The following is a 26,690-nucleotide window of genomic DNA, read 5'->3' as shown; positions in this document are numbered from 1 at the left end:
GCTGTACAAATGCAATTAAACCATTGAAATTTAAACTCATTGTAGGTTTTGTTCAAGGCACCTTTTTATAAATAGTTTTTTTAATGTTCATTCTACATTCACACTAGTTTAACTATGTAAACAAGTCCACGAAAACTCAGATTAAGGTCACTTAATGCGTTTGCCAAATACTTCAGAAAAATATCATATTATACAGAAAATTCAATAAAGTAAGATAGATCCATCTGCTGCCCAAATAGTTCAATAGATGCTATGGGGTAAATTATTAACAAGATGAAACCAAAAAGAGGTTTCCAAAAATTAAAGATAAGTAACATGCAATGCATTAACATCTGTGTTTATCATTTGAAAGTGTACATAAATGCTGAAAAAATACAATTTACTACTCCTAGTGCTATCCTATTTTTGGGAGGCAAATCTTTAGAAACAGTATTATCTGAAGTTTAAAAACATCCCCCATCTTTTTTACCCCATGTTTATTAATCTTACAATGTGCTAGAATGCATTTTCTGCAAAAGGAAAATGTATAAAATTATTCTTACACTATCAACACTATAAACAACTTCCTTGAGACATCTTCTGGACATAGAATTTCTGTAAAGATTTAAGTATAACAATTCTAGAATAATTATTTTTAAAAATATGTACATTCATTCCAATGTCCTAGACCCAAGAAGAAATCCAAGTAAACTTTACAGAAGTTAGCCACGAGTCTTTGTCCAGTTGAGATTATGTCCAGCTTTGCCAGTCTTGCTGTATTTCAATATAATCAACAAAATTATAACATTACTTGTTTTTGTGTAGGAAGTTCCCAAACTTTTGCATAAATCCTCTCAGCTTGTTTTCATTAGGCTGCAGTGGGTGGTAAGCAGTTGAGTTGTAGCTGACCATGTGATTACTCCTGCCATAATTATTCCCTAAGGTCTTGCTTTTGATATCTGATAGATGTGAACTGCTGTTGACTGCATTTCCTGCAGGTTGGCTGGCATTTTCCATCTTACAGAATGGCTCAAAGCGACTATAAACACGCCTTTCACTCAAACGAGATCTCAAGTCTTCTTGGTGCTTTGAGCTTGCAAGCTGTGGTGTCATTGAACTTGCTCTTTGGAGAGCAGAGACAGGAGGACTGTCAGAAGTAGCATTTGTGGAGGTTTCCTTTGAATCTTGATACTGGATCTGTTCTGTATTAAATCTGGGAGTAGACGGATCTCCTGCAGTTTCTATGAACTTACTTTCAAGGGGACATAAGAGAGGACACTTTTTATTGCTCTCATCAGATGGAGGTTTTGGAGATTTTGGTGACTTCGGAGACTTTGGAGACTTCGTTGGACTCCCGGTCACATCTTCTTTACTTCTGCTCAAACTACCTTGAGAATTTGATGATGAATTTCTTTTTCTCCTTGGGGAAGAATCTGTCTTATTTTCAGAAATCTTTGGTTTTTGATTCTCATCTTCAGAAACCAATGTGTCAGAACTACTACACATTCTGTAAAAGGCAGGACCTTTGTTTTTTGACAAGTTTTCCTTCTTGTCTGGTGTGAGATTAAGAAGTGACCGCAGCTTCTGGGATCCTTTCTTCAGAAAACTTGGGGAATTCTTACTTTCTTTCTTTGATGTGCAATCTTTACTAGACTCCTCCCTGCTAGCTTCAGTGAGAGCTGCCATGGAGATTGCCTTGCTAGCAGTTGGGCTCTTTAGCTCTCCTTTCAGGTCCTTTTCCTCCTGTGGCAAGTGGTTGGTCACACTATGCAAACTTTTAGCACTCTTCAGCATGTCTTGTGGAAGTTTTGGACTAACTGGCTGCTTAAGTCTATGCCTAGTCAATGTGCTGTAAACATAATTCGATGCATGTTTGTTGGTACCAGGATCCAATATGGACTTGGAATTAAACATGGGAAAACTTCTTCTTTTGAGCATATTTTCATTTTGAAGGTTCTTCAGATTTTCTGCATGTTTGTCTGTACACAGTGTTGTGTACAAATAGGGTGATGAGTCACCAGCTGCATTTGAATTTATACTAGGTTTTGTGTCATCTGCAATCTGAATTCTTTGGGCTTTTGGTGCATCTGATTTAAGAGGAAAATTTGTGCTAACCTCCTCTAAAACATTATCCGTTCCATTTTCCACACTTGGAGCATGGTTAGATGTCCCTTTAGGTGTTGCACTCCCCTCTGATCCAATTATAGTTGAATTTGAAGAACTTGCACAGCTGCTTACTTCCTGCTGTTCAGGTAAAGTTGGCTGAAACACCAGTGATGATCGCAAGCGAGAATGAGAGTACAGTGCATGAGCTTTAATATTTTCAGCTGTGTCATAGCTATCATACCTGTCACCCAAGGCTGACCCATTTGATTCTACTGGATAATCTGACTGATCATTCAAATAGGACTTTATTCGCCAGTTACGTAGGAATGATTTTGTTGTGTGCTCAAGGGTTGGCATTCTCTGCTGCAGATGGCGGATATGACTATCTGTCCCATTAAAAGACCTCCTTACAATTGAATTTCTCTCTGCAAGATTTACCTTTGGTCGTGAGAACTGATCAGCAAAACTTTGCTGGGGAATATTGTAGTTATTTGCATATCCTCCTCGTAATGATGACACAATACTAAGGCTATCAGATGGCATTTTCCAAGTATTTGGTAGATTGTTTGCTCTGTTAATAGCTCTGTTGAGCAATAGGTAAGGTGTCCTTTCTGGCTTCTCCCCAGCATAACTATGTCTCTTCCAGTGCTCATTCTTTTCACTAGGCTGATACTGCTGGACTGGATTTTGAACATTAAAACCTGGATTAAATGGTTGCTTATTATAGGCTTGATTTCTTAAGCCATATTTATCTATTTCATTTACTGCGTATCTTCCACGAGATTTCCAAACAGGATCTATCTTGAGAACATTGTCTTGCCTTCCAAAAAGGTTTCTTTGGCTAGAAACTGAAGCCAAGGAAGACACAGAATGTTGGTACGTATCGTTATCCCAGAGTGTCTTGCGACTGTTTACCCGCACTAATTCTGGGGCAAATGAGCTAGGAACAGAAGAACGGGCATACAGTGTCCTGAACTCTTCATCAAAGGATTCAACAAGCTGTCCTGTGATAACTTGAACCATACTGAGGTTGGTTTTTTCAAATGACCACATAAAGCTGAAAGAAGAACAAATGACCATTAGATATAGCTTTTGAGCTGAAGTATTATACTAGTCTTTCTTGACAAGAAAGCTTTTACACAAACCCTGGCTTTTAAAAATACTTTCTAAATAAATAAGCTGAGGGCATGATTCATGTAATTTGGACTCAGAAGGTCTAATCTAATACAAGCTAAATTCAGATGAAGATTTTCCTCTGGTTTCAGTGGGAACAGGAATGAGTCTATACCTACCCTTATAACTGCCCTTATAAAAAGTATTCTAGAAAAGGATTCACAAATGTAGAACATCAAAGTACAAACACCTAATGGAAAAAAATCACTTCTACAAAGTCCATGGCAGGATTGACCTATACCCACTGTATTATCTCTTCAGTCAGAGAATGTTGCTGTGTGATTATGTTGTGAAAAAAAATACATTTGAAATAACATGCAGGACTACTTCAGCAATTTTGAATGTACTTCATTCTGAACATTTTCAAGAGGATACATCTCAGAATTTGAAAAAAGTTTACATTTTCTAATATGTAAACTGCACTGGATATGAAAATTTCTTTTAATTGCAAGAATGCTCTGATAATGCTTTTTCTCTTTTCTGCTGTAAAAGACTGAACACATGCTCAAAGCTAAGTAGCTACAATTAATTTACAGCTAAGAAATGAGATAAAAGAAATTAACGTGTACTTTAAGGATGCTGCAACAAGCCATATCATGGAGTGAAAAACAAAATTTTTAGGTTACAACAAAGAAAACATTTGTTTTGAAATCCTACTTCCATGAAAAACAGAAAGAAATAATTAATTTATTTGAGTTTTTCTTCTAGATGTTAGAAAATAGGTTAGTTTTATTCACAATAATACCTTACTGATAAAGATTTTTGTTATTTTTGTATTTTCAGGAAGTTACAGCATATCAAGATTCAATCAAATCATGCTGCATAAGCTTTTTTCCTATTAATTCTCACAATTAAAAGTAACATATAATATTTATTATATAATAAAATATTTTATTATATATTTTATATATAATAAAAAACCCCTGAACTTATTGAGTTCTGTGACAAAGCTCACAAAGACTTGTTTTTCCTATTACAAATCACTAGATTCTTTTACAAAGAAGGCCTAATTTCTACAGAAATTGATAATTCCAGCCCCTGTGGTGCCAGGTGTTCAAGCAGTGTTGTTTTTCAATTTGGAATGAGAAAACCTATCCCATTCTCACAGATTATGACACTCTGTGTAGATGTCAAAGCATGCAGGCTCTCCCTGCAGTCTCTTACCCAGAGTCATTTATGAATTTGTCACTTACCTCACTACCATTTACACATGTCAGTCTGAATTTGGGCTGGCTGAGTCTTGGAGGAAACAAAAGGTCAGATTTTTGAAAACTTACAATGGTGGAAATTTATGAAAGGCAGCGGCTGTGGATCTGCCACCCAGGCACTATGCTGGCAGAAACTCACTTGGGCAAAGGAGAAAAGTGTAGCATAAAAAGAAGGAAAATTTAATAATGTGTGAGTTAAGACTGTCTCTGCTTTAACTTAGTTTTTTTCCAGTTCTGCAAGGCTGTAAATTCTTCCAGCCTGTTTTCCACACATACACTGGAAACACAAAGGAAAACAGGAACTTAGCCAAACACAGAGAGAGACATGGGCAATTTTAAATTTGACCATCATATACTAGAGAGCCACAGAATCAGTCTCTAATGTCAGTTTTAGAAGATTATTACATGGAGGAGCTATCCAAGATAGCTTTTCCAGATTGAATGTTAAAAAAGAATAATTCAGACAATGTAAGACAAATCAAGACTTTTTTCTTTTTAGCAACTCTCCAGCTGTAGCAAAACCTATATCCTTTATTTCTTATTTGTGAAAAATGAACAGAGGATCTCTTAGGGAAGTTAGCAGTAAGTTTCTACAAAAACTTGCTAAATTACAAAGAACATAATCAAATTTACCCATGTGATTCCCTAGAAGAATTTTCACAAATATAAAACCCCCAAATTTGCTATAGCAGCAGTACTGAGATGACAGGTTTGCTCAGGTTTGCTATAAACACTTCAGTGATCTTACCTGTAAGAACCATATATGACTTTCTTACAGTCAACAAGAATAAACTTTTGTTCCATTTTTCCATGGAATTTTGCTCCTGTTTTAGAATAGTAATCTTGTCCTTTCACGGTCCGCACCCTCATATTCTGAAAAAAAGAATCAAAACACTTTCCTTCATCTACTATAGTCCATGTTTAGCATCCAAGGGGCTAAAATTCAGAGGAACAGTAGGAGAAAATTTAATTATTGCATATTAATAAATTCTGCAGGGAATGAAATGCTGATCAAATTTATCGCCTAGGGGCCCAAAATGGCCAGTTACTGTTTTGTCTCCAAGACTGATGAGATTCTATAGGCCACAGACAATGAAATTCCGCTTTTCCATAGCCACCACTTCAGAAAGTGGTTTTGGCAGGAGATATCTTCAACAAAGAAAAAAGGTTTTGGCTGTAAAAAAAGTTATTTACATCAGCTGATGCACATGTGTATATGAATTTCAAATATCTCAGCTAATCATAGAGAGCTAATTAAAAGAGCCAGGATCACTTTTACTTTAACTGAACAAGGCTGTTGTGTCTACAAATACATATACCCTGCTCTGAGATGATCCACTAAATGATATCATTTGGTGCCAGAATCCCTTGCAGTTTCACCACCAATAAAATTTATCTATCAGCTTTGCACCATGAGATCAATCACATTTTTAAATTCAGAGACAATGACACAACATGCATAGGGTAGCACAAACTCAATGCAGCAGTTCATTTTGAATTCTAGTAAGCTTTGTTTTATTCATGCAAATTCAGTAAATGGCACTTGGGAAATTTTCCATGCCAGATCTCAAAAATGTGGTCAGTTTTTATCCCAGGCTACTAATGAAACTGATTCAGCTAAGTCAGCATCTTGTAATTTTTCTCTCTCTACTGTCACTTGGTTTTTTTATGCTCAGAGAAATAGAAAATTTGAAAGATTATATCTTAATTAGATAAATAAAAAATGTATTATCTAGAAGTGCTGTAAAATTTTAAATGGTAAAAATTTTAAAAGCAAAAATACACGCGGATACTTAGGTCTATTTTCAGAAACAGCTACAAAAGAATTAATAATAACCCAATTTGCATTACTGAATGCCAGGTTAACATAAATTTGCATCTCTAACTGCTCATCACTTTTGCCAGCCTAATGTTGTCTTTAAGTTTTCTGCATTCCAATTAGAAGTTTTCTTACTGATAAAAGTCAATTTTTATGCTTTTCCAAAGTGATTTTGTTGAACTTTGAACAAGCCCACTGAAGAAAACAATTTTTTCACCAGCAGCCATTCAAGCTTGAATTATATTAAAAGCTTTTATTTGAAAGATCAACACTATGGAAATAGTAATTCCTGAAAAAGAAGAAAATAGTGAAATTTACCCATTCTAAGGATAACCATAATAGTAACCCCTTATTTTAATAAAATCTTGTGAATTAGTAATGAAATTTGCATTTACTTTGATGGCTGTTTTACCCAGTTCTATATATCATATAATTATATGTGTATTTCAGACTTGTATTTAATTATATTTAATCATATTTATGTCATTATAATTTGAAAAAGGTAACTTGAGAGCAGCTTATACATTTTCAAGTACCCATAAGAAGTAATGTTAGCCTAAAGACATGCCAGTTGAACACATTAAATCTTACTTAGATAAAGTCTGATCAGTATTGGACAGGATATCATTTGGGAATCAATGCCAGAGGCACAACCAAGTCTAATGGCTTGCAAATTATCATACTACACAAAAAAAAAAAAGCTTTGCCTTAGGTACATATAAGCTAAAATATAACTTTAAGTAGGCATATGTAAAAAAGGAATAAAATTATTTACATTAAATTCCTGGGGGGTTTTAAAAAAAATTGTAGTCACTATAGTCACTCTGTTCTAATTTTTGTTTACCTTCTCTTCAGTATTTTTCCTCCTGTAGCTTTTCCATCCCTATTCCCTGATTCTGAACTCTTTTCTTCCCTTAGTAGGTTATCCATTACCAGATGGGGAACATGACAAGTGCCAGAGATCAGGCTCACCTTTCTCACATAACACTTCCTTTTCCTGCACAGTTCATCCAGCATTCCTCACCAGCTTCAAACCAGTGCCAGGAATGCACACTTTTAATAATCAGCCAAAATCCCAAATCACTGAAACCATATTTGAGGATATGGAACGTGTTCCACTTGGCATTAGAAGCAGTGCAGAACATGCACATACTGAACTACAAGCCCCATCTGGTATGAAATGCTGGGCACTTCACCCTCCTGCCTGGTTTCATCCTCAGGCTATAGGACTCTCCTAACAGCAGTGTGCCACTCATCACAGCATCATTGTGGGTAAAACAATCATTCATTTATGAACGGAGAGTTTTGAAGCCAGAGGATCTTCTCTCTCGTCCTAGAGTTTATAGGACACTCAGGAACTTTTGAAAGTGCCTGCACTTTAACGATAGCCATCAGTGCCATCCTAAATGACACCCAATGGTGATCAAGAAACAAGCTCTAACCCTTTTTAATGTACATTTTTTGTACATTTTCATTCCAGAGATTGCCACATAACCATGATTTAAGATTCTGAAGTATTATTCACCACTACACATTTATTTTCTTTAGTAAAACCTCTCCAATATGATAGCTAAGTACAGTGAGCATACTGGTCTCAAACATTTCACTTCAGCACATTTTACTACATTTTATTTGTAGGCACTGCTTTTATCAGTGTTCCATTACTCATCCCATACTTGCTGTCAGGAATATGCACAAAGAAGAAAATGGATGTCTAGCGAATATTTGGCCTAACAGTTTTAAAGGAAAAACAGTCACATTTCTCATATTGTTCCTCACTGCTAAAATTATTTATTATCCTGTGCTTCTCTTCCTTAGTAAGATAAAATAGATCACAGAATGATATAATACCAAATTGGAAAGGACATCAAGGATCATCTGATCCAACCATTCTTTGTGAAAGTACTGTCTGGTCAAGATGGCCTAGCACCTGCCCACTTGAGTCTTAAAAGTGTCCAGTGTTGAGAAATACACCCCTACCTCAGGGAAATTATGGCTGATTGTTCTCATTGTGACAAAGTTTCCTCTTGGAATCTCTCCAGGAGTAACTTGTTCCCAAGATGCTTCATCCTTTCTAAGTCAATCCTTGAAAAAAATGAGTCTTCATCCTCTTTGTATGTTTCCTCTCTTTCCATGATTATCACACAGTGATAAGGTCTCCCTTTCTCTTCTCAAAGCTGAAAAAACTAAATTCTCTCAGTCTTTCCTGATATGGCGGCTTCTTGGATCATCTTTGTGGCCCTTCTCTGGACCTTCTCCAGCCTGTCCATATCTTTTTTAAAGTAGTGGGGATGAAAACCAAACACACTATTCCAGGTGTGGCCTGGCAAGCCCTGAGCAGAGTGGGACAGTGACTTGTTTACCTCTGCTGGGGATGCTGTTGCTGATGCAGCCCAGCACCCTGCTGGCTTTCTCTGCAGGAGCAACACACTGCTCGCTCACATTGAGCTTGTTATCTGTAAAACTCCAGATAAAAAAAAAAATAAAAATATAATAATAATAATAATATAAAGCTGGTTATATCCCAGCCTGTGCTGCTTTCCTGGATCACGCTTTCCCAGATGCAAGACTTTACCCTCATCCCTGCTGAACTTCACAAGGGTCTTGTTAGCCCACTCTTACAGCCAATCCAGGTCCTCCCGCAGGGTGGCTCTCCCTTCCAACTTCCTCCTCCACTTATTCCCTCTGTCTGGTATCACCAGAAAACTTTGTTAGGGTACACTTGATCCTCTCATCCAGATCACTTATGGGGATGGTAAACAGCATTAGGCCCAGAAATGATCCCTGGATGACTCTACTTATGACAGACTGTCAGTTTAAAAAGTAGCTATTGACCATTTTTGTGCTGTACAAATGCCAAGTAGTTTTCAAGTTCGCTTCTATTCTGACTTCAATTATGATTCAATGACCACTCAGGACTTGACTGGAGTCTGGTCATTATTACAGAAGCTCGTTCATGGACACAACATCATGCTGTGAGTGGCTATTCAATAACCAAATTAGCCTTAGATGTGGAAGTACTGGAAAACTTTTGATGATTTTGGTAACACTGATGAGAAAAAAAAGGTTGCAAGCAGGTCTCAAGAGCAGCTCCTACTGTGTATTTCAACATGCATATCTGGGAGTAGACTTTACAGAAGGAAAGTAAAATCAATTAGTGGTTTAATTTTCCCTTTCCCACAATTCACTGAAAATACCAAGAGTATTATCAGGTAATAAACAGGCCCTGCCGAATTGCTTTCAATATCCTCCTGCAGCAAAATTATTCTTCATTTATTAGCAAAAGAGTAAAAAAGAGGTTTCTCCAGAGCACAGAATCTCCACCATGTCTCACCTCATATCAAATAAAATACCTGTCAGTACTAGGAAAAAAAAAGTAAAAAAAATTACCTAATTGTTTTCAAAAAATCACCTGGGAAAAAAAAAAAAGTTTGAATTTGTAACAACTCTTCATCTTTCTATGCAAAAGAATTGCTGACCAAGGAAGTCAGAGCAGTGACAAAGTTAATCAAAGAATCCTAGGTAGAGAAAAAAAAAAAATTAATTATTGAGGACAAATGTAGTACAGTCAGAAAACTAATGAAACTGGAAAAGAGAAATGGGAAAGTATAGGAAAGGAATTATTTGAGCTCCACTGATGGATGTGATGTCAAGATGAATATTAAGTAAAAAACAACCTACATGAAAAGATGATGCAGGAAAGAATAAAAATAATCCTAGTAACCCTGTGATTTCATAATTTCCTATATGGAATTCACAAAATAATGATAGACTATATGGTCCATCCATTTTTTCAGTTATATGTTTCAATAAAGAAGGAAACATGCCCTGAATCTGGAGTCAGACTACACATGAGAAAAACTGTCTGCACAGACATTTAATGAAGATTTATGAACACAATCCTTTCTTTTCCATACAGAAGACTAGTTAGGTGTAAATCTGAATTAAAAAATACTGTTTTGTTCATCACTGCATCTCAATGTTTTTACTGTTTCAAAGGGAGAGAAAAAGACACAGAGGTGTTGACTCTGAAAAGCTTTGTAGAAAACTCATCACGAGTGTATGGACTAAGAAGCATCACCCATACTCCAACAAGACGGAACCAAATCATGCCAGACAATAACAAGACCGATGCTGCTGGTGCTACATCTTCAGGAAAAGAAATAGACCCATACAACTCAATTCTCTTCCTGCCTTCACTGAACAGAAGGGCAAGAGCAGAAGACAAGAGTACAAGAAGTTGAAGATGTTTATCTTTTTTCTGAACCTTGAGTAATGTGAAAAAGGGAAATGGAGAAAACATCTTTAAAATACTGTCTGTTCTTTCGTAGTCACCTGCATTTCCCTTTTATCTTCTAAAAAGGCACAGGAGTTAATGCAGGAGTTATAAACTACTATTCTCAGAGCAACAGTCACTGGGAGTAGCCCATGGATGAGAAGACCATTAATTTGAACTTTATTACAAGCTAAACTGGAAACTCAGCACACAACAAGGATTACTGCCTAGTGCTTTGGCATATACTTTTTATTTTCTGATAAAACTCAAAGTATTCTAAGTTAACCTTGCAGAGTAAGGATATATTTTATTTTTCCCACCAAAAACCAGAAATGTATAAAACACAATGTCACTGAAAAGGCTATATACAAGCCTCTCCAATCCACACCAATCCATACAAAATCCACTCTAATCTATGTATATTAATTCTTTCAACCACAGTAGAAATACCTAAAAGTCTATAAAACTGCCTTAAAAAGATAACCTTGAATCCAAAGAAGGTAAGCTTTTGAAACAGCTGTGGATACACACTGCCTGGAATTATTCTGAAAATGCACATGGCATTTTTGAGACATCACTTGAAAGGCACGATCATAATTTATTTTATTTTGGAAGGACAAAACTCATTCCATTTATAGATATAGGTTATTTTTGGCAACGTACATGGCATAATTAACCCAAGTAATCAGCAAATGATGGTATCTTAAGTTACAGAGTATCGAAGTATTGCCCAATACTGACTTCATGTAGGCAATCACTACCAGTGCTTATAAAACACCATGGTTTTGGTATTTTTTTCCAGAAGTTCCCACAGCTCTGTGTATTAGGCCACCAGAGAGCAATCCCACACTCATACGCAAGAAACAAGCATGGACAGTAGGGTGGGAATACTTCTGAGGATGTAAGTCAACACTCCAGAGTAAAAAAGGGTACAAAATGGAGTTTGCTCCAAACATCTACCAAAAAGTCTTTTTTTATCCTCACAAACACACCACATCTCTATCTGATTCCTGGACTCGGTTATTAAAATAGATGATTCTAAAAAGAGCTTTTATAATACTTTTGTCTGGCATGAACACAGCTTAACTAGTTACAGAGACAAGGAATTTCAAATGGAACTATGAGCTAAGGCAATGCTCAGAACTCTGAAAGGAGACTAGCAACATCCTTGGAACTTCTTTAGTACTGTCAACAGTAGAGTAAATCTAAAAGTATTTATGAAGCACTTATGTCAGTTCAGTGCAGCTCATGGTTTATATTGTAATCCCTGATAAACATCTGGGCAGTGAAGGACATCTCATGAAAATGTAAATGTCATCTTGTTATCTCTCTTACAGGATAAAATTACATATTTAATGTGTAAAAGCAATAGGACAAAGCAGAGACATGAAAATATAGATTTTCAAGAAAACACTAATAAAAGAGGATCTTGGGCCTTCTTAAGTATTTTAATGCATAACCTTAAAGAAGAAATCATAAAATGAAGTACACAACTTATTAATTTATCTAAGTTTTATGACTTTATTTTCAGGCAACTATGAGAGAAAGAAAAAAAAAAACCTTAGTTTTTCAAACATGCAGTATTCCTAAATATACAATAATGGGAAATTATTTTAAAAATTATATATGAAAATTATGTAATTCTATGAAATACTCTTGTTTTGGTACTTGAAAAAGATGTTTTTTTAAAAAATATATCTGTAGGGAAAATTCTGCTGAGAGCTTACCTATTTACACCTGGTTGTTAATTTGAAAGATCAGTATTCAATAACCACTGTTTCAATAACAGTCACTTTTCAGTGGGCTGTGGAGGAATAAGTATGAATATTCATGCAAAGGAATACAGGATGCCTTACCCTAAGCCTCTGAACTTGACAGCCTTGTTTCTCTGTCATCTTCAGAAAGTGACTGAAGTTCGATTCATCAAGCAGGATATACACTGCAATCCCTCTAGCAGATGCCTCCACGATTTCTCTAAAAATATCCACATCTGTAAACATATCCATAACAATGGCAATGACCTGAATGAAACAGGAAAGACATAAATTATTGTATTGTATAAACTCATATATAGAATTTTTCACTGAAGCCTCCACTGAGCAGCTAATACACTAATATTTTTTACACATTAAAATGTTCTATTTTCTATGTTGTTCCACTTAACCTGAAGGTTTTCAAGGCCACCGGATCTTCTTTTTGAGAAATCAAGTGATCACCTATGTGATGTTTGTCACAAGTACCAAAGTTCAGACAAATGCTGTGTTGTGGGCTGTCTTGGTTTCATCTGGAATCAGGTTGATTTTGTTCCTAATAGCTGGTACAGTGATGTGATTGGGATTTAGTATAAGAATAAAGTTAATAACAAACTGATGTGGTTGTTGCTAAGTAGTGGTTACCCCAAGTGAAGGACTTTTCAGTGTTCCATGCTCTGCCAGTGAGCAGGTGCATAAGAAACTGGGAGGAAGCCCAATTAGGACAGATGACCCAGACTGGCCAGAGGGATATTCCACACTGCAGAATGTCATGGTCAGTGTATAAACTGAGGGGAGTTGGCTGGGAGGGTACAATAGCTGCTCAGGGACTATCAGGGCACTGGTCAGTGAGTGGTGAACAACTATAATGTGCATCACTTGTCTTCTTAGGTTTTACCTCTCTCTCTCTTTCCTTTTACATACAATTATTGTTATAATTACCAGTAGCTTCCTTACATTATTACTACTATATTATTACTTTGCTTCAATTATTAACCTCTTCTTGTCTCAGTCCACAAGACTTTACTTCTTTCCAATTTTCTCCTCCATTCCACTAAGGGGGAAAATGAGCAAGTGGGTGTGTAGAACTTCGTTGCTGGCAGGGGTTAAACTATGATATGGTGTGTGTAGCGACTGGTTTTATGAGGAAAAGGAAACCCAGTATAAGAAAAAGGGAGGGAAAATCAGCAATATGAAGGCTGTGGAAAAACCTTCAAAATAAACTGCTGTTTGCAGAAAAAAAAAAAATCAGATAAATTTTTTGTGCATGGGTCTTCTCAATCTTTCATAATTTTCTCTAAAGCCAATGGCTCAAGATCTTGAAGAAGCTATTAAGCAGACACTGAAGAGCTGGAGGCACTCTTACTAGGACGAAATCTCCTCAGCTCGTGAGAGCTTGGGTCAAGAAGACCAGCATGCTGAACACCAGCTACCAACACCCTTCAATCCACAGCATAAAGCAAGTATGTCTGATTGGAAAAGCAATGTCCCTCTAGTGGTATTTTGGAGAAATATATATATATATATATATATATATAGAGAGAGAGAGAGAGAGAGAGAGAGAGAGAGAGAGAGAGGGAGAGAGAGAGAGAGAGAGAGAGAGAGAGAGAGAGAGAGAGAGAGTGTGATAGATATATAGATATAGATATACAGATATAGATAGAAATGTACTGTTGACATATCATTAGTAATTTGGGAAGAACTACTGTTGAAATGTGAAAGGAAATAAGAGGAAGAACCAGTGTCTGTGCAACTTCTAAAGGTAGTATTTTTATCCACGTGAGTTTTCATGACAAGTTCCAATGAGATATCCTGGGTGCAAATTCAAACCAAATAAAACCTTTCACAGATATCAGAGCAGGTTTTACCACTTTCACTAATCTTTAAGCTACCTGTACATCAACTTTTAAGGTGTAATTGTAAAGTTGAAAGCACTCATCTTATTCTGGCACTGAAATATTTACCTCACTTAGGTAAATGCTGTTGCACACAATCAGGTAAAAGTTATGTCTTCAGTCAGTTGTAAAAATTACCTTTTTTTTGAATCCCACCTGCTTAGAACTAAAAGTTTCATTTACACCAAACATGTATTTAAATCACTAGAAATATAAATGAGAGATGACTTACATAAAATAAAAGTAAAATAACAATGAAAATAATTAGAAAAGGTAAAAAGACAACTCCTGAATGAAAGAAAAGGAACAAACTTGGCCTCTTCATTACATGTCACCTGGAAATAAACAGTCTTTACAAATCCAACACTCAGAGAAGAACTGAGCAGCATCAAAGAATTCCATTCTTTCAAAAATCTTAGGTAATATGCCAATGAACTACCTCATTTTCTTTATTGACTTTTTAAAAGTAGAACATAAACATGTTTTTCTTCAGTACAGAATCTACTTCTTTACCTAAGGACTGAAAACAAGAATGTTTATCTTGACTCCAAAGATCTCATCCCTTTCAGACAGCACCCTCTGCTTGGTCTGTTTCTGAGATACACAGTGTTAAGTGAAGAAGCCAACCCTATTTATTCATCTGTCTTGTTTCACTTGCATCTGAGAGGAAAACTGCCAAGACAGATAAGGTATGGTAGGTAAAAAGACCAAAAAATAATCTGTTCTCAAATAGTCTGTTTCATTACCTGTGTCCTCCTTCCTCTGAACTCCCTAATTTCTTCCTAGGCTTTCCTTTTCTTCATATCTTCAAGAAATGGATGCTCATTGTATTCTAGGATTAACTTAAATGTAAGAGAAAAATCCTGAATGGATTCATTAGTGTGCACTGATACAAGTACATGAAATATTCAAAACCCACAGCACAGCCCTCAAAAATCATTCTAACACTTTCCCATGGCAGATATCTAAGATATTCACACGTTTGCAGCATTTTGTGGTTGCAAAGACTGCTAAACTGGAAAGATGCAGAAAAACCCCACAAGAATGCATCATAAAAACTAAAACCTGGCACTGACTAGAATGGCCATACCTATCTTTTTGAAGAGGAAGGTACAGAAATAAACACATAAGCAAGCAGGCTAGTAAGCTGGTGACATAAGAAGGATGCATGTGTGCACTATAATGAAGATATTTCACTTGGGAATGAACAGGGGACCCTCTTTGTCTTCACTAGTAAAATTGTTTTTAAGCTTATTAAATCTGGAGCAATTCTGCAAAGCATCAAGTAGTCTTGCAAGAAAAAGTAGGTTTTTTCAAAACCTTTTCAAAACAAATTCCAGAGTTGGAATAGGGAATATATTTTGAAACCTGAAGCTTGTGCTGTCTGAAAGGTCCTTACCAGAATTTGGGTACATAGATGCAAAGTCACAGTCATGATCTGACAACCAAATGGGCATCCATTTGTGCATTCCCTAAAAACCAGAGGTGACTCTTGTTGAATGTCTTCATTACTATTAGCAACACTCAACTGATGTACTAAACACAAACATAATTAGGCTTGCCTGCTGGAGAAGAATGCCAAATTTGAAAAATGTATATGATACATACAATATGTAAACAGTTATTAATAGTGATAAGGTCACTTCTGCACACTTATTTCCATAAACCAAAATAGATGTTTGACCATAAACTATAGGTTTTGACTCAAAAGGAGTGGATTAGTGGATTCCATAAAGGTTATGGAACAGTCTGGCCTTTAAATGTATTAACGTCATTTTTTTCTCCTTTTTTCTTTTTTTCCCTCCTTTTAATAGGGGTGTGTGTACATTTCCCCATTTGCCTACTTTGCAGCAGAAGGGATTATTGCACATGGGAAAAAACAAAGCAAATATGATATTCAGGGTCCCCAAGTTTTGATTAATTAGGAGATCAAGATCAGGAAATTACTTCAGTGAGGTATACTACAATGTGTACCTACCTTTAATTAAAGCTGCAACAACACCTGCAGGCTTAGTTACCTGGTGAATCACTTCAGAAGAAAATACTTCAATACCGTGTTTTTACATTTGTTTTTGCAATTGCAGATCTAATTTCCACCCTGCTACTTACAAGAATACAAGAGTGAATTCCAGCAAGGAAGAAAAACTGATATAACTCAAACTGCAGAAATTGATCAGAAAATTGCCTATTCCATAAAATCTTGTTTCTTTTGGGCACAACAATACTATCCTGAGTCAAGAAAACCTCCTCAAGGCAGAAGGCTCTAGTGTCATACAGGAGACTTCCTTACAATCTGCCATTTTTTTTCCAAAGCTTGTTTTCCACAATACAAAGATCTTTTTAAAAGGGATCACTTATGCTTTTGAAGCAAATACAATGGCCTTCCAACCATTCCAGGAAAACTGGATGGGTACAGCAGTTTTTTGATGAAAGCACTAGAATTCTGGGAAAACTTTCCAAACCTTGTTGAACTGATTACCACCTCAATCAAAAATGACCCTCATTAGGGAACAGCTAAGCATGTTACACTTTCAGGGAGGAGAAAATAATTGGTAGATAAGACACTTGCTGTGCACATCACGTAACACTGAAATTATGCACAGTAAGGGGGAGCTACCACCACCTGGGCAGGTATTAGATAGAAGAGCACATTTCAGTGATCAACTAAAGTGAAGACAGTGCAGAAAACAGTTTTTCTGCTAGTTTTCTTATCCCAAAATTAAACTTATATAACCTTTGATTGTAGTATTTTTATCTTATCTACCCATTCTTTTATTTTTTTAAAGTGATGAATGTATTTTTAGCTTAAAATTTTGTTTCAATGACATCCTTACAAAAGAAGAAAATCTGCTAGTCAATAAGCACAAAATTACTCCAAATAAATCTGACAGTATGCTCAACTGAAAGCAGCAGTAGAGCCACATGCTATTATTCTTCTTACTGTCTTGACACTAAGACTTTGCTTTGCAACAGAAAAGTAAACTATACACTCTACTTTGGCATTTAAAGAACATGTGTATACAGATAGAAAAGTATAATTTTGTTGAACAGCATAATTTTTATGCAAATATTCTAAACAATATTTGTCAGTAAGCTGATTAATTTAATTTGCATATTGGTGAGGAAAGTACCATTTTAAAGCTCAGTATCTCTAAATGATCATCACTTTAATACAGTGATCTTTTCATTCTTTCAAAGCTCTTAATAATCTTCAATTTTGGTAAGTGACCGACTCCTACACAAAGTACCAGTGACAAGGTTTATGAGAGACACATAAATTTGTTTTGAAGGTTAAAATGAACAGCTATAGCTGAAATATCCTCCATATCCTCGCTAAACAGGAGATTAGGCACATGGTAACATGGCAACAGAGTGCAGAGTAAATGGAGGCCAGTGTTCAGTTCTATGGCACCTATTATGCTACAGGATAAGTTATTGCTAGTTTGGGCCCATTCGTGTGCATTGGATTTGCTTAGACGGTTCTCACCTTCAGAAAATAACTCCATTCACTGGCTTATCTAGAAAGAAATTGCCAATCCCAACAGTTACACTTACCACTGAACATCTCCTGAGTGTGTCCAGGGAAGGCCACCAAGAGGGCACTTGCCCTGTGCAGACTACTTAAAAGAGCTGGGTTGTTCATCCTGGAGCAAAGATGGCTTCAGGGAATCTTACAGCAGTTCCCGCACCTTTACAGGGAAATTCTTGAGGGATAAAGTCTGGTTCTTTGCAGTGGTGGCAGGACAAAAGACAATGGTCAAACCCAAACACAAACTGTTCTGACTGGATAGAGGGAACCCCCCTTATTCCCATAAGGACACCCCAGCAGGAGAGCAGGTTACCCAGAGCGGTCCAGTTTCCATCCTTGGAGGTTTTCAAGACCCAGCTGGATAAAGCCCTGGCTATCCTGCTCAGATACTACCACTAGCCATGCTTTAAACAGGAGGCTGTGCTGGAGACTTCCAACTGACCAAAGGCTACAACTCAATGATTCAGAGATCTTCACTCCCATCACTGTCAAAATGAAAGCAAATTTTGCCACGTTTGGTAGTAATTATAAACTTTACTGAGAGGCCTTAAGAAAACAAACAGAGACTATAAAAAGAGAATGCTGAGAAATAAAGTTTTTCTGCTTTACTTCCATTTTTGATAAGAAAAAAAGTGGATTTTAATCTTCATTGACTTTAAGGACATCAGAATCAACCTTTTAATAGGTGTGTGCTGAAATTCAAGCATAAATGTAACAAAAGGCCTTTACTGGTAGCGCTCAGTAAGTCTATTTTGTGAACCCTTGACAGTTTCATTATCTCAGCATTACCACATCTTTCACAAATATGAATTATGATTCTCTAGGTTATATATCGCAGCGTGTGTCATTTAACGACTCTTTTGCTATAAACAGTGAAAATACAGAAATCCTCTACTAAAACTGCTTCCTTAGGGCAGGTTTTACTAGAGACACCTACCAATATCAATAACCTAGTAGGGAATAATGCTGAAGACATAGCCTACACTGCAAGAGTATTGATTTTTTGTAACCTACATGCAGCTTACTTTGGGCAATATATGACAAAAATCCATATTGCTGTGCAGTGCTTTTAAATGTCAGCACCCTTTCTCACCCCAAGAACAAAGAACCACATCTCGACAGAATTATTAATTCTATTTCCATTGACTTTTTCTCTGATACTTCAGTCCTCTTTTTGCTGATCTCTGTTTTGGGGAGAATCCCTTTGTGGCACAGGCTCAGTGCTATCTGAGTTAAGCCCTTCTCAGAGAGCAGGCAAATGCAAAAGTGCAGAAGGAGTGCTGTGTACCAATGCTGTTAGGAACAGGAGGCAGGCAGCAAACTGGTGAGTTTCTGGCATCATAAGAGACAAATCTGCTGATCAATGCAGACATCTTTCCTTCTAGTAAGTTATTTAATATGTCCCACAAATTATTTTGGGGTTTTTTTTTTTTCCAATACTATTACGTTGGTTTTTATGGTTGAAGGTTTAGATCCAGTTTATGTTTTCTGACAATTCATATTAACAGCTCCCTAATAAATCTTCTGTTATCCTTACTTTCTGGCACTGTTGCTCACACCAGAGTGCTTCTAAGACAAAAGTTCATTAATTTGGTATTAATTTGCGAAATTGAAGACAGCCCTGAAATGCCTTGCACAATACATCCTTTCATTGCAATGTGTACTTTGAAACCCTTCGTGCTGGATGAATTGCTGAGGGCCCACAACACAGTAACAGATGAGAAGTCTTGCAATAAAGTTCTAAAGTGTAATATAATGAGGGGAGCCTTGCTCTGTAAATACAGCTTAATACAATAATAAAAATAGTAATCAACCATCTGAGTATTATCCATTCTCCTACAATTTCTGTGGCAATATAATGGAACAAATACTGAGAAGATTTATACCTATGCAACATTCATGAAATTAATGTCACTACTTGTTGCATTGTCACTACTTGTATTATCATCATAATTGACCCCCTGAGTTCTTGTTTAATATATTTAATTTGGCTCTACAGACACAGAGTGATAGACAATAACTATGCAGTATACTTGGAAATGTTCTTCCTTTATTGCATTCTTTAAAAGCAATTTAATTAACTACAGGGTGAAGTCACTTCATTATTACAGGCAGCTACACCACCTCAGAATCAGGTGTCCTAGCCCTCACTATCCTTCTCCTGCTCCAAAATATTTCCACCATTTATTCTGAGGAGAGAAAAACACAGGCTCTCAGAACTGAGTACACCTTCTGTTCTGACCACTGAGCCTCACTTTATCATGTCACGTATCACCCACAAAACCTAATAATTTTAAAGTAAAAACTTAGTGTGTATGGAATAAAAAATAACTTCCAACATGTACATTAGAAATCTTCAATAACCTCAACATCTTCTCTGTGCAACAGGTCATCAGAAAAGCTCAACACCAACAGAACATCATACAAGTAAGTTCACTGTCCAGAAAACATAAACTAAACTTTAAGCTATCTCCTGCAATACAAGAAAAAACAATGCAAACTATTAGAAAATTATGAAGGCAGGTAACCACATAAGGCAATGGGGTTAAAACTACAAATAGTTTTAACTGTGTTTACCTGTGTAATCCAAATGGTAAAGCCTTATCTGTTCTGTCCAAGAAACACACACAAAAGATGTGCAGTTGGGGAACTTTCTAGCTATCAATAACAGGGGAAAATGTTCTGATTCTGTCAGCAAAGAATAATATGACAGTAAAATAGGAGCTCTGAGAAAGGATGCAATTTTACTTTGAAAAACATTACGAAGATCAATTTTTTACAATGAACAATTCTCTTAAAACTACATGAGAATTCTGTCTGTTGCTCAATTTTGCAACTTTTGTATAGCTTAATATGCCTAAAAAAAGCAGATCTGAAGACCAGCATTAGCTCTTCAACAGGTGAAACTAAAACCAAAACAAAAGTTCTCTGAAATTTAATTAAGATTGTTTTCTCTGAAAAGTGAATGTACAGAAGCCTTCTGCATTACCTTTCAGAAAGCTATTGCACGCCAACCTAGCAAGTCATACATACACCATCTTAAAGTGATGTCTCCTCTGTTACCTCTTGAAATTCACCCAACTGGGAACTTTATCTTGCAAAACTTATGTGAGAGAGCTACATTAATTCCATGAATGTGATCTTTATCTATGGGTTTGGAAGTTGCTATTCCGGCTGAAGGATTAGTAAGAACTCATTGTGAGCTGATGAAATTACAGGAGACACCACCACACTCTAGCCAGCAGCAGAGGCAGTAATTCCTCTGAAGCTTTACTTCCACATGTGCAGAATTAAGTGTCAGCAAGTCATGGCAAGGAGAAGATGGAAAGGGATATTCCAGGGATTCTTCATGGGGACTTTCCAAAGAGCATTGACAAACCTAATCCTTGGAATGAAGGATCTGCAAAGAAACAGCTGCTGTTCAGTGCTAGGCCCACCATAGACAAGAAAATATTTACCTAAATCTGCAAAAATCTGTCATGCATAATTAGAACAACAAATGTTCACAATGCTCAGTTTTAACACTTTCTGTCCTGCTTGCAATGCTCCCCTCAACAACTAAAATGCTTTATTGATATTTAGCAAGCAAGTTTTGTTCTGTCACTGAGAACAGAAGCAGATGAAGGTCCTACAGAAAAGGACAAAAGGCAGCAAAGAAAATCCTTGGCAAGATGGAGGGAATGCATTAGGGACCTTACTCTGCACTTTCTCCTCTTGCCACTGACATCACTGCTGTATTCCCAGTGCCATGTGGGCTGCAGCTGGTTGGGTAGCAAGATTCTAATATTTGTATTTAGCTCTTCAGAATGTTCATATTCAGTTGTTATGCTGAGAAGCTGCCAAGCTTTTTCTGAGGAAAGCAAACAGAAAGGAAATGCCAGGATTTCTGACAGCCTACAACTCGGCTATACCACAATGGAAATTCATGACAAAAATGAAAGGTACTTCTCTAGCCTCCGGCTTTCTCTATGATGAATTTCAAAGACTTGCTGCTTCAGATTATTTTTTTTTATTATTTAAAATAGTATTCATAGCTTCAATATGTGGGTTCTCATGGAATCCCTTAATATTTAATGAATGTTTAAGCTACTTGAATTAATATTTTAATGTTATACTTTTTATTTTGAATTAGTTTATAAGTAGAATCACTTACTTATTCATCTGTGCAGTATTTAGTGACTGCACAAAAACAAACAATGCACAACCATGTGATAAGCCTTAATTATTTTATTTAAAAGTCCCAATAACATGAGCTGACCACTGCAAGGTTAAAAACTCTTTCAATACCTGAAATTATTATCTCACACCTCAGAATAAGGGAAAGAGACACTTCAAATGCAGGGAGGATAGGGGAAAAGCAAAGGGATAAGAACATTTTTCAGAATGTACTAAAATTGTCCTTCAAATTACTCCTGCTTAAAAATGCTCCTCATGCCACAGTAAACTAGATTGGCCATTCTAAGGGCCCTTCCTGTGATTTTTTTCAAGAAATATTAAAATAATTAACTGCTTTTCAAAGAATCAAAGTAAATGTATGAGATTTCAGCTAATCTAGGTAACAACTCTTGAGAATATTTTGCGGGTTTGCCACCTTTAACAGTACATTTTGGTGGGATTTCTTAGATTGGGAATGGACTGATGTTCTGAGTCAGTCTGCCTTCCCACTGATTGACTTGGTTTCCTCAAGAGTCCTGTATACATTTTCAACACTCAACCACCTTTCCTGAGAGTTTATATATTGAAAAATTCTAGACAATGTATAAAACCCCACAATATGAATGAACATTTACAGGCTGGAAACTCTAATCTATAACAAAAGCATTTCTTAAAGTATAGAACTTTGCTGACATTTGTTAATTAGTCACTTGGAAACAATGAAAGATTCTCTTCATCAAAGGCAGATTTATAGGAAGAAGAGATGATTCAGACCAACTTTTCTAGACCAGGAAGGATAATTTTGCTTTTAAGTTTGCTTATGCAAGAGCCGTGTTCTGTTTGTCGTCTTTGAGACTTTAACAGTAAACTCATTTCTGAAACTAAATTAAATGGGAAGACCTGAATATCTAATATTTGTATTTTATAAATAAGCTACATATTTAAAATATTCTGCATGGGTTTCAATGCTTCTGCTAGTGTGTACATATATCAGACAAAAAAAATCCAGAAAAACATAACTATTGTGTAATACTGTTCAATTGTATAATACTGCCTGAAATCCCTTGCTCTTGCTTAAAAGAATAAGTAGGCACAACAGATACAACTCGTACAGAAAAGAATACAAAAAGAAAGGCAGATATATATCACAGGGGTGGAAACAATGCTGACTGACTCCACAGTACATGCTGGAAAAGAATGGAGTTAGTTTGTCCCAAAAGCAGGAAACACTTATTTTTGCATTTCTATGCACATGAAAATTTTGGTGTATCCAAGTCAGCAGACAAACCTGATGTGCTTCAGAGTGGCTTATGATTCAGAAAGATAGACCTTGGAATGTCTATATACAGTAGATTAAGCACACTCCACATGGATGGCCTATCAACATTTTTAGCAAGCAGAAAAAGAAACGCATACAGTTGTGGAAGACTTGTAAGCCGTGTACTGTTAAGTCCATGAGTTTTATACCAGGGTGACCTTGCATCAAGTAAATGCAAATCTATGCAAAGGCTAATATTTTCTAACATGGAAGACACTGCATCCAAGAGAAAACAAATCTATTTCCATAGGCAGTGCCCAATTAAAACAAAAGAAAACAAAAACCAAACAAACAAACAACCAAACATAAAGTTAAATCACCAGATTTCAAATCAGTGAAAGGCTGCTGACCAATGAGCATGACCTGATTATATAACTGACTTAATGACCTTAATACTGAGAAACAAGTCCTAGTTATATCATTAATTCTTGAAGGCCAGTCCTCTATAGACACTCAAAACTTCTTCCAAAAGGTAGACTGCATAAGGAACACTGGAAGAGAAAGTGTTTCAGAGATACATGTAGAAGAAAAAGAGAAATAAAAAATTGGGAGTCCTTGCAGAAGACATTGTTACATGTCCATAGAATCCCAAATGAGACTAAAACTAATTCTGGTTAAAAACCTCCTCTAGTTCATGGTCTAGAGAAGGTAATATACCAAAGTGAAGAAAGGAAGCCTCAACAGAGGCTCCTGTTAGTCTCTGGAAAGTAGTGGCATAATTTCTTTAAGTTAAGAAGGTTATGAAGTAACATTACATTCTACTGCAATAGAGTAGTATTTGTTGCAGCTGCAATTAGCAGACCTGGATGGTTCATGTGCAAGACAGCAAAACAATTTTGCTGTTGGTCATTGTTAATTAAACTTTTGAGTATCAGGGAAATAATACTTATGGCCACAATTCAAAAAACAGCTTGATGACCCAAGCTTAGTTGCTCAGCCTGACTTCTGAAAGGAAAACCAACACAAGAGTCAATTAATACAGAAATGAAGGCTAATCACATATTTAGGGAAGGGTAAATGGGAAAACACCTTTTCAAATATTGCTTATTTCATCCTTTTTCGAAATACAGCTTTTGTATTCAGCTTCATACATGTTATTAAGAGTCAGCAGTAGACACATGAGGTACACACACTTAAGGACTGGTTACTGGCCAGATGTTTAAAGCAGTTGTCTTGTATGTCTAGCAACCTGCAAAGCTCAATGATATTAAAGACTTTCATATTGCTGTCACAAAAGGGGAAGCAAACCCAGATTGTACAGATTATTATGGACTATTTCTGTTTCCCCTTCCTTCTGTGACTGCTATTTCCTTACTTCCCTCTTCCCTCTTCTTCCCCCCTACCACTTCAAGCCCTTAATTCTTTCTTTCTCCCTTCTTCCCTTTTCAAGGGAGGAACTCCAAACTCATTTAAATTTGAGACTGAAAACAGCACTGGTATTGGATACTGAATATGGGCTTAAAATCAGTTCCTACATGTTTTATACAAGCTTAAAAATACTCCCCTTTTTATTCCATATTTTATGATATTCACAATAAAGCTTTTGATTGCTGCTACAACTACTATTTGCTTCAATGACACTAATTTCAAATTCTATAGATGTACCTAAATATGTTTAAAGAGGTCAACCCAAGCAGTAATACAGTTAAAGTAAACCAGAAAAATACAGAAAGCAGGCTGTTTACAATTACTGGTCACAGGTCAGTGATGGGTCAGTATAAGGGAAAACCAGTGATCCTCTGATATAAATAAGAGAGGATGAACAATGAAAAGTTTCTGCAGGGTTTAGCTCTGCCAGATTCTCTGCTGACCTTTAACATTTTTCCAGTTTAGCTACATGACATAATAAAATGCATTTATTTATAAGTAAAAATAGCATGTCTGGACAACACCTGTAGTAACACTTATGTTGAAAAAAAAGCAACAGCAGTGATGTCCAATAAGCATTCTGAAACATATATTACATACATAATGTATGCCTGCCTAAGTCCATATGGCATATAATTATATCTGAATGCCAGTAAATAACCCAATCAGATGGTTTAAACTATTTACTTTTTTAAACATGCTGCCAATTGAGCAGGAACCTTCCCCGATACTCATGAGATGCAGATTACACGGCTTGGTCATAGAGCAGCCACAGCTACTTGTGCAACATACTGCTAATGACTGTGTGCTGGCAGACTGCATTTCAATTTCACCTATTTTAAAGACAGGTTTTGAAACTAATTAATTAATTGTCTGCAAATCATGTTAAGGTCCTCAGGTGAAATCCATTACCCTAGCATGCTAGATTATTTATTATAGATTAAATAAAAAAGGAAAAAATAATTGCAGACTAGTCTGAAAGCATCAGCAGAATGTCCTAGAGATAAGAAAAGATTAAACTTGTTAATAAGTAATTATGTGCAGCTTTTCAGGAAAAAAACAGATTCAAATTTTTATGCACAATAACATATGGAGCAAGGTGTCTGAAATAGTAGGGAAGCAATTATAAAAACCCTGCTCAAACCTCCCATGAAGCAAACTGAAATGAAGAAGATAAGTAATGCTGCAATTCTTGTAGCCCCAGTGGAGTGAATAGTGAATTGGAACTAAACAAGGTACTAAACAGAATTTAATTCCTGAATCAAATGCAGCACTTAAAAAATAAAACAATAAAAGAATTACAAGTAAAATTATCATTAAAGAGTTATAATTTCAGTACCAATGCTATGCTTTAAAAGTACTGTCTTTATAAAAACTGTTTCAATTCTTAAATCCTTTAAAGGCGTTTAAAGTGAAACCTGACAATTCCTGTTCAAGTGTGAATCTTGTGCAGGTAGTCAGGTATTTGAGGGAGCTGCAAGTCAAAGGATAAGAACAAAGACAGAAGTGAAAAAAAATTAAAGAAACATTTCCCTCTTACTCATTTCTGCCAGGTTTTTGCTCAGCTGATCTTTTGCTCTTTGTGAGCTGACTTTTGAATGACCATCTCTGTCAAGCAAGAAGCAATACAGCTTTAGAATTATCTTGGTGACACTATTATTTTCTAAATGCAGTTAGAATCAGCTTTCACTGATCTGCATACAGCTCTTCCACAAGACCACACAAGTATTAATTCATCACTTGCAATTTGATACTGCAATTATGCAAAATCAGAGGAAAGATTATTTGATGCTAGTGATAAACTCAGATCCAGGTCTTTATAATACTCCATCTTTGCTATCTACTACTCTTTCCATTTAAATGTGAAAGTTTATTTTTAATAGTTACAAGTTTATTAAGTGTATTTCATAATGTTTTCTGAAATCAGAGCCCTAGGCCACTTCCAGGACACATCTGGAGAGGAGCAGACACGCAGCCAGGCTGCAAGACTTCCTTCCACGATCCAGATTCCAACTGCCTCAGCCCCAGATGGGCACTACAGTCTGCTCCTCTCATTTTTCTCATTCTCACAAGGACAGGATGCATAATGAAGCACTCATTCAAGAATCATTAA

At 36.2% G+C, this 26,690-nt stretch overlaps 1 protein-coding gene across 1 annotated transcript in view; it reads right to left on the bottom strand.

Annotated features, from left to right (window-relative positions):
* Positions 1–786: 786 nt before the first annotated feature.
* Positions 787–26,690, bottom strand: part of FAM83B (family with sequence similarity 83 member B) — a 43,405-nt gene continuing 17,501 nt past the window's right edge. Inside the window, exons 2-4 of the mRNA XM_058836163.1 lie at positions 12,418–12,582; positions 5,215–5,339; positions 787–3,142 (exon numbers count right to left, since the gene is read on the bottom strand). Coding sequence (XP_058692146.1) covers positions 787–3,142; positions 5,215–5,339; positions 12,418–12,582 — 2,646 coding nt within the window. The remainder of the gene's footprint in view (positions 3,143–5,214; positions 5,340–12,417; positions 12,583–26,690) is intronic.

The sequence above is a fragment of the Poecile atricapillus genome, chromosome 3, assembly GCF_030490865.1.
Source record: "Poecile atricapillus isolate bPoeAtr1 chromosome 3, bPoeAtr1.hap1, whole genome shotgun sequence".
Taxonomy (NCBI): Eukaryota; Metazoa; Chordata; class Aves; order Passeriformes; family Paridae; genus Poecile; species Poecile atricapillus.
This window is presented reverse-complemented; position numbering and strand designations above follow the sequence as displayed.